General features: G+C 49.0%; 1 protein-coding gene across 6 annotated transcripts in view; it reads right to left on the bottom strand.

Moving 5' to 3' along the window:
* Positions 1 to 5,700: 5,700 nt before the first annotated feature.
* Positions 5,701 to 9,355, bottom strand: part of FAM120A (family with sequence similarity 120 member A) — a 49,068-nt gene continuing 45,413 nt past the window's right edge. For 5 of the 6 annotated variants that reach the window (XM_062500971.1, XM_062500975.1, XM_062500973.1 and 2 more), the window contains one exon: positions 5,702 to 7,653. In XM_062500971.1, coding sequence (XP_062356955.1) covers positions 7,342 to 7,653 — 312 coding nt within the window. In that variant the 3' untranslated portion in view covers positions 5,702 to 7,341. Of the gene's footprint in view, positions 7,654 to 9,355 lie in introns of all 6 variants that reach the window. The other variant, XM_062500970.1, reaches the window with a different exon arrangement.

The following is a 9,355-nucleotide window of genomic DNA, read 5'->3' as shown; positions in this document are numbered from 1 at the left end:
AGGATGGTGATTCCCGGCGCTCGGCGATCGCGGCGGTGCCCCCTGGTGACAGCCCGGCGCGGCCTCCCCGGCGGGCCCGGCCTTGCGTCAGCCCGGAGGAAGCGGAGCCGAGCGGGGCCGGGCCGGGCGGAGCGGAGCGCGGCGGAGCGGGGCTCCCCGGTCGGGGCCGGGGCGCGGCGGGGGCTCGGCGGAAAACGCGTGTTTTTCTTAACCCCCGCCTGCCGGGAGGGAGCTGCCCAGCCCGAGCGCCCCCACCCGCCCCGCCGGGGGGGCCTGGGGGGCGGAACGGGGGGACCGGGAGCGGGGAGTGCTCGGGGGGCTGTGGGGACGGGGGGACCCCGCTCGGGGGTGTCTGCGGCAGCGAGCAGAGCCCGCGCGGGGAGCGGGGAACCGGGTGCCCGCGGGAGCCGGGGGCTCCGGGCTGCTCCAAGGGAGAGGAAGCCCGGAGAAGTGGCCGCAAGTGCGGTGCGACCCGCTGGAACAAGGCCCGGCTGGGTGTGCGGGTGAGGGCAACCAGATAACGGCCGGTGCACATCTAAAGAACCCAAAAGAACGAGCTTCTTTCTATTCAGTAACATGATCTTCGTGGGGGTTTAACCGCCTGGGGGGTTTAGTGGAACGAGATGGTCTTTAAGGTCGCCTCCAGCTTAAAGCACCCTGCGATTCTCTATTTGTATGATTTCTGCTTTGAAAGTCACCACCTCTGCTCACAGCAGCCCTTTCCCTGCTGTGACACCACGGGGACAGTAATAAACACCTTGCCCACCAAGAACCAGATCACAGCAGCATAAGGGCTGTGGGGGGATACTGAGGCACTGACTGACCATGTGCCCCAACACTGCACAGCCCCACCGACCTCCTCCCTCACAGAGGCCAAAGAGGAACCATGGAGTGTGAGCTGGGGCTGAGCAAACAGGCTGGGGCCTTTTGGAATTACTTCTATTCCCAGAGTGTTAAAAGGCCAGTGGCACCTTCCTCTGAGGATCAAGAGCTTCCTACAGCGTGCTCACAAAGGGCCTTCCAACTTATGTGGGATTTTAATTCTGCTGCGATGGAGTCAGCATTTTGAATCCTTTACATTTGGTGGTGTGGCAGGAAATTTGTCTTTGAGCAAAAAACTAAAACTGACATTTCTCAGACTTTTTTCATCTGTCTGTGAAACTCCCCAGAATCACCTGTCGAGGACAAGGGTAATTCATGAGGCCAAAAAACTTCAGTTTCAAGTTTTTCTACAGAGAGGCAGTTGCTGTTGAACGGCTGAAGAGGGGCTGTCGGGACCATTCCCCTTGCCCACTGCATTTATATGCCACAGGCAGGACTGTCACGCACAGGGCTGTGCGTGAGTGACACACTCAGCCCCACCACAGGTGGACTCTGACACAGCCAGAAGTGCAGTGACACAGTAGGAGGCCCCAGGCCTGCATCCTAAACTGTCACTCAGTGCTTTCGAGTGTCTCAAAGTATACCAAGGGACCTGTTTTCTTCATCATAATGCACTGTCTAAGAACCTGCCCCCTAAAACCATCCCTCTTTAAGGTTAAATCCATTGGTCATGGCTTTAATGTTCAGAGCTTCAGCCAGAAAGTAGAAGAGCGAGTCCTGGGAGTAAGGCAGGATGGGGCAGAACGGCTTGGGAGCCATCACAGAGCTGCACACACCTTTCTTTACACTGCTCCTTGATGCCAAGGACATCTCTCAGCACCACTCGGCTCAGGGTTTAAATGAGTCTCTAGAGACCTGGGATGTCCTTTGGTAGAGGATGGTCACGAGAACAGTGGGCTTTGTGCCTCTGCGCTACACACTGGCAGCTGCAACCTGAAGGGCCTCCCTTCCTTCCTGAAACCAGTCTGGTCATGTTACAGAGCATGGAAGCAGCAGGTGGATCCATGATCTCAGAGGCCTTTTCCAAACATATAACTACTCCCTGAAGCAGCTCCTCCACACCACCTTCTGTACCCTTGTTCCCTCTCCCAGTTGTTTATGGGCTTTGCTCATCCAGCCTGTATCAGCTGTGAAAAATTTTTCTCATTCCCTTTCCTCAGGGAAAGATGCTCACTCCCATGAGCATCTCCATGCAAGCAGCTTTATTTCCATGGCACCACCCAAATTCCAGTTACTGCAGTGGATGAGCCAACCCTGTGAATGCCCTGGGGATTTGGTACTCACTACAAAAGGGCAGGAGGGCTATGCCTGAGTGCAGCCAGGTGCTCCTAGGGGCTGGAATCATGTCCAGCTCTCTATTGTCTATTGCTAGCCCTCAGGTGATTCCATACCTAGTAGCAGAGTGGTGTGTCTGTGGTTTTACTCCTGTTTTTATAGTGTCCACATTTCTACAAATACGGCCAAGTGCTATAGTCAGTTGGGCCATCTGTAGTTGTGCTGGAGGATGCTGGAGCTGACACTACATGGAAATGTAGAGGCTCTTCTCTGGCAGCTCAGACATCCTACTCATGGTTTTAAGCGGGATTAGTGCATTTAGAAACTTATGGATGAGGTTGTCCCACTGTCCTGAGCTCTCCATGAGCATTTCAATCCAGAAGGTGCCTGGCTGCCCTTGGGAGGAGAGGGTGAGCAGTAGAACAGTGCCCAGGTGCCTCAGAAAAACATCATTTGATCACAGAGTTCACTGTCTGAAACATCTAAGTGAGTTTTAGTATGTATTTTTAAACCAGTTGGGAAAAAGCAGCACAGGCCCAAACAGAGGGCAGAGCCCATCACAGTGCGGCTATGCAGGGCCACAAGCATTCTCAAGCCCAAAACTCCACAGAAGAGGGAGACACACAAGCCTATCGCTGTCTCAGGCTGATCCCCACTAATTTCATCTTCACTAGGGATCAGGACACTTCCTGAGGCATCAGAATGTTCATTTTTCCCAGACTCAAAGCATCCAGGAATTTCCCAGGTAAAAGAGATTTTCTAAGCATTTAGAACTTTTATTCTGTTTGCTGAGAGCTGTTAAAAACCAGAAACTGGAATGAGATAACAGAGGAATTACTGTTAGATGAGTCATCCCATCCCATCCCATCCCATCCCATCCCATCCCATCCCATCCCATCCCATCCCATCCCATCCCATCCCATCCCATCCCATCCCATCCCATGCAGTCCATTCTTTCAGATTTTTCTGGAAATAGGTCAGAGGGCTTTGAGGGGCATGGGAGGTTTTGATTACTTCCTACAGCCAATGCTCACTCCTCAGTCTCATTCCTGTGCTTGCACTGGACTGTGTTGTGCTTATCTCCAAAGAGTGGAACAAGGATGCTGGGCCCAGAAAAGTGGTGCCCTCCCTCTGCCTGACCTCTTCTCCAGCTATATCTTGTTCTTTTCCAATGGGGTGTTATTACCAACAATCCTTGGATGGCTCCACAGCTATCCAGCTATCAGTGCTTTGGACACACACATTATTATTAGCCCCTTATCTTCTGGGATCCTACACTGTTCCACTTTATCCCATCTCTGTCCAATGGGTGGGACCTGCCTGTACTTGGCAGGTCAGTGTGACCAGACTGGATTCACTTTACAGGCTTTGGGTGCGACCTAAAGGATCTCACAGACCCTCATCACCACTGGTACTGCCATCTGCCATGGTGCTGGATAACTGTGGGGCTGGATAACAGTGCTCCTGGCCATCGGCAGCACCGAAAGATGCCACGGCCTCATCCTCATCTCATCCCAGCGCAGGAGCGATGGCTGCATGTCCCACTCCCCACTCCCCACTGCTGGGGCTCCGTGCGGGAGTGACCAGATCTGTTCACTGAGAGGGAGAAGGGCCCCGACCACGAGCGGGCTTTCTCACAGCTCCCCGACACCCATCGCTCCGGCACGGAGCGGGAGCGCCCCGGGCGGCGGGAGCGCCCCCGGCCCAGCCCGGTCCGGCCCCGCCTTTCCCGGCTGGCCCCGGGCAGGAAGGGGCGGAGCGCTCACGGGGATGGCGGTGGCCCTGGCCGTGGCGGAGCCGAGGCCTTTTTGCCGCGCTACCCTCCCCGCTACCCGAGATGCAGGAGCCGAACACAAAACCCGGCCGGGACGCCCGCGCTGGGCTTCCCCGGCCTGAAACCTCCCCCGCGGCCGCTGCCCAGCCTTGCCCTGGCGGGGACCCGCGGTGGAGCTCGCACTACCGGGGACCGGCTGCGCCGAGCGCCGCTGCTCGTTAACGCAGACCACTGGCGAGGGAGGAGCCGAGATGCTTTCGCTGATGGCACAGAACGGACAGTGGCCCCGCGTCCCACCCAAAGAGCGGATTCTCCCAGTTTAACTCTGGGAGCAGGTTCATGAGATACTGGTCACACCTGAGCTTTCCTTACCGAGAGGGTGGTCAAGCCCCTGGATCAGGGTCCTAGAGAGTGGGTCGGTGCCCCAAACTGTCAGTGTTCAAGGGGCATTTGGATAGCTCATGACTATAATGAGCTTGAAGTTTCGATCAGCCTTGAAGGGATCAGGCAGTTCTGCTCCATTATCCTTGTGGCTCACATTCAACTGAAGCTCTATTTATTATTCTACCATTCCATTCCATCCCTAAAATCAGGTATAAAAGATGTTCTTCAGGAGCAAGCCCAGGCAGTAGCCAGTCATTCCATGGGATCACCGATCCCGGAGTCAGTTCAGGTCCCTGTTGGACTGTGTCAGCGCTAAGTGCATCTCTCTGCCGGAAGGTGCTCGGGACAGCAGGCAGGCAGCGCTGTCCCCATCCCGAGGGGTTTCAGTTCGCAGAACATCGCCGAGCAGTGCTGCCGCAGCGGGGACTGGCACTGGCACTGGCACTGGCACTGGCACTGCCACGCGGGACCGCTCCCACGCACCTTGGGTTTGCTGGTGCCAGTTATTCCATGCCACCTCCCAGGCTGGGCTCGAAAACTGCTGGGCAGTGGGACAAGGAGTACCCTGCAGCTGCATGAGAACCGGGAAGCGGGAACGCTGTCAGAGCAGACGGGAGCTGGCACGGGGCGAGTGAGCGGAGCAGGGAGGGCAGGGACTCGTCCCGACTGCCGCAGGGGGATCTGCCTCGGGAAGGAAGGAGAGGACCGATTGCTGGCCCCTGTGGAAAGCGCAGCCGTGCTGCGGGGCAGGGCAGAGGGGACCGTGCCCACTTAGCACAGCCCGGGCTGTCACTAGTGCGGCCGTGGGCGCGGAGCGGACAGGCACGGCAGGGGAGAAAGCTCCTCGGTTTACACCAAGATGTACATCTGCATCTCCTCGTATTCTGTCAGTCGGATCTTGTGTAACAAGACTCATTGGTTTCCGGCTCTGTAGAGACACTGTCCACCCCCGTCAACTTCTGTGAGCACCTGCGGTTGTCTTTTCCTTTAAACAGCCGCCCCTGTTATTTGTGCCTTATTTGCATCTCTTCAACCATCTGACATTTAAAAGTGACATCTAAAGGAGCTGCACACACCGGCAAAGCCAGGGCATGACTCCAACCAGGTGTGGTGTCCCCCAGCAGTGAGTGAATCACAGAATCCCAGAATGGTTTGGGGCTGGAAGAGACCTTACAGCCCATCCAGTGTCACCCCTACCATGGCCAGGGACACCTTCCACTATCCCAGAGTGATCCAAGCCCCAATGTCCAACACTTCCAGGGATCCAGGGGCAGCCACAACCAAAGGCCGTGCTTCCCTGTTCCCTCTTCTGCCTTTTAGGAGGACACCACAGATCCTGGCAACTTTACCACTTGTCTTGGGCATAGGAAAAACTTTTATTTACATGTTAATTAAAAAAATATTTGACAAAAAAGGCATACAGTATTTTATACTAAAAGAATAAAGATTTTTATTAAGCACTGTAAGTTGCATTCAATAGCCTTCAAAGACACCACACCACAATCCATCTACAACCAGCCAAACCCAACAGTAGTTCATTCTTGCACAATCCATGAGTTGGGGCAGAACTCCCTTCAACTTACATTAAGATACCTACTTAGCTCTGGCGGGCAGGGAATGGGGAATTACACCTCATTTCTGATCACTAATGTGTGATGAAGAGCATCAGGAGAATTATATGAAAACGAATATAAAGAAATGATTCTGATTTTGAAGTACATTAAGTTTGGAAACACTAACAAAAACATCAAAATGATACAGGTATATTTGCTTATACTAAATTCTTGATGGGAAAGTTCTCAAGAACAAGCCATTTGTTTCCTGCTACAGAAGGGGGGTATTTTTTTTTTTGAAGATCAAAGCATTTTTTTTTTGTTTTTCACAGAATTTCATATTTGCTAATATGAAGGCATAAAACAGCAACAGAGAACAATAATGCATACAGCAATGAGTACACCAGGGTAACGTTGATATTCAAAACGGCTAGATAATTTTTTTTTTAAGTTTTAGAATAAATGCAACAGAGGTCAATAATCACAAAATTTTAAGGTTAGAGCAAGATCAGTCAATGACTAAACATAGTTAACATCTTTTATAGGACTATTACTGATTATTAGCTTCTTTTGTTTTGCAAATGGGCACAGTACTTGTAAGAATGGAAGAAAGAGGACAATAACATGCATAATATTAACTACACACTTTAAAAATCATGAACCATGCAGAAGTTTAGCTCAAATAGTAGTACTAATGGTCTACGTCTGATTCAAAACCACATAGTTCATTGATCACGGATGCATGGTATTAGTCACAAAAAGTTTCCCAACACATTGTGTTTGTTTTGAAAGGTCGTTTGCATCTTCTGTGATTTCAAGTTTATCTCCGTTTAACTCGCTCATAACATATGTATGATGTCTATTGAACTCAGCAGAACTGCAGTGTTACTGAGAATTGGTAGTTTCGAGAGTTTGCACATTTTTAACACAAAAGAACCACGGCAACGGTGATGAGATTTCAGAAAGAAAAAACTGTGGTTGTGCCTTTTTCCCCCCATAATCATGAAATCAAAGCCTTAAAGAAAGCTTTATTGTGACACAGTAATGCAAAATCAAATATAATGGCATACATATGGTGCCAAGTACTAAAAATTATAGTTTTAAGCTATATATACTTAAAGACTGCCAAAATTTGTTTTCTTTATATTTCAAAAAACAAAACTACAAGCTTTTGTCATAACCAGTTTAAACTTTATGTATACTTCATTTTAAGTGCGGGAGTCAAATGCTCTTCATTCTTTTTTTTTTTTTTTTTTTTTTGTTTTATTGTAGCATTTTGACTACAACTGGTTAAAACTAAAAAAAAAACGTATTGTTTAAATCTCTGACATCAAAGAGGGATCCGAATTTCCAAAATCCTCATTTTTCTCTTACGGAAAGGAAAAAATGTACGTAACTGTAGGCTCTCTTTCTTTCCAGATATTCCTAATCCTGACCCTTCCCAACATCCTTCACCCTCTATAAAAAATAAGTTTACTCTTCTTTTTTTAAGACAGTGGCCTCAAGAGCATCATCTTTATGGCAAACACTGTCTGCATTTAGTGCATTTAAGTGAGGATTCGTATTGCACATTTTAGAGTCATTACTCAAGGCACTTTCAGACTGATTGGAAGCCCTGATGTCTCCTGTATTCCCATTCATCTGGGAAGCTGGTTTTTCCTCAGTCACAACTCCATTTTCAGCCAGGGATCCATCTGAAGACACAAGTGAGGATTTAGATTCCTCGGATTTTGACTTAAGTTCTTTGGCTACTTCTTCTGCTGAAGCAGCGTAAGGAGGTTTGCCCTAGTTGTTAAAAGAAGAAGAGAATTACTGAAGAACCAGTGCTAAAAATGTATATAAATGTACAGTCTGATATAAGGACACTACAACAGGCAGCATGCAGGGCATAGGGTCGTGAGTGAACACCAAATATTAGGCATTACTGAAAGAAGTGGCCCACAAAATACACAGAGAGGATTTTCGGTGTTCCCCAGAGCCTTCTGATGCCCTTGGGGCAAATGCTTTAGTTTTAACTTCGATGTTGCCCTCCTTTCACAACATCAGAGCTACATAAATATCTGAAACACCGAAACTGGGAATCAATGTACAGCTGCACTTTGCTCCTTGGTTCACGTGTGCTGTGATTCAGTGGCAGGATTCTGTGTTACTCAAATACAAACACGACTGCTTCCAGCCAGCATCTGGAGGAGTGCAGAGGCACCATGCACTGCTCCGTGCACCAAGCTAAATGCTTCCAAGATTAGGACAGGCCTTCATAAAAAAGCATATAGGAAAATCTTACAAGACCGAGTATAGCCATAAAAACCAGACAGATGCAGCATACAATTAGTTTTTAAGTGTTTATAATTAATCTTGGCGTTCCAGAAACATCATAGGCTTTTAACAAACCAAAAAAAGCAGGTTAGGCTGCTAAGAAGCAGCACACTGGTCTAGCACGCTGTTCACAAAGTCAAGTGCTAAGAAATGGCTTTAGACAGGGACACCTCAAACAGCAGCAAACAGCTCTGCAGTATAAAAACCCCCACTGTTACCTACTAGCACACCTGCAGTAACTGCTGAAGAATTTTACAGAAGGACTTTACAGGTGAGTCAGAACTGCTGTTCTCTAGCATTCTTACTCTGATAATCACAATCACATTATTCTGATAATCACAATTCTCAGTCCCATTGCATAGGTATGGGACTACATGCGAGGACAAGGGATACTGATCACTGTCATCATGCCTCTTTAGACATACCCTTAAGTTCAGTTTTCAAGACATACTTTAGTTTCTTTCCAGAACAAGAGTGAAAGGTCTCATCCTGGGACAAAACAGACCAGTCTGGTGCGTTGGATAAACCCAAAGAGCTTGTTTTGGTCAGATTCCCAAGCTGAGGGGAGGAAATGCCTTGGGCTGAGCCTGGCCCTGCACAGGCACTGCCTCAAGTGAGGCAGAGGGGCCACTGGCACCTCCCAGCCTCACTTGGCCCTCACAATCCACTCACTGTGGGGGAACTTTCCCAAGTTCTCCCTGCCATGTGCATTTTAAATCACATTTTTTCTCTTACTGTACAAGGAACATACTATATGGCCTTGATGACCACAAAATGCAATGAGCCCAGATCCATAGAAAATGAAATTTATCTTTCTTCTCCAGGCACAGTTTTACACACAGATCCTTGTGATCACAAATATTTACCATTCAAATTACATTTCATTAATAAAAATGCAAATATCCAACCTTGATGGCACTTGTCAAGACACCTGCAGCTACTACCTGAACTACACTCCCTTATGTACACCTATAGCAAGCCTGGAGTATTTGGGAGCTCGTTTTCAGGATTTCCTTTATTTCAAAGCTTAAGGTACTCCGAAATTAGATGCTCTATCATTAACACAGTAGTTTCTCTTCTATTTCAAGATGTAAAGTTTCAGATCCACAGGTACATTTTTAGACATATAGGCTGTGTACACAGCAATTTAACAAGGAAGAGAAGTATTTGA

The sequence above is a fragment of the Cinclus cinclus genome, chromosome 12 (assembly GCF_963662255.1).
Source record: "Cinclus cinclus chromosome 12, bCinCin1.1, whole genome shotgun sequence".
In the NCBI taxonomy this organism is placed as follows: Eukaryota; Metazoa; Chordata; class Aves; order Passeriformes; family Cinclidae; genus Cinclus; species Cinclus cinclus.
Note: the sequence above shows the minus strand (reverse complement) of the source record. Positions and strands in the feature narration are given on the sequence as shown.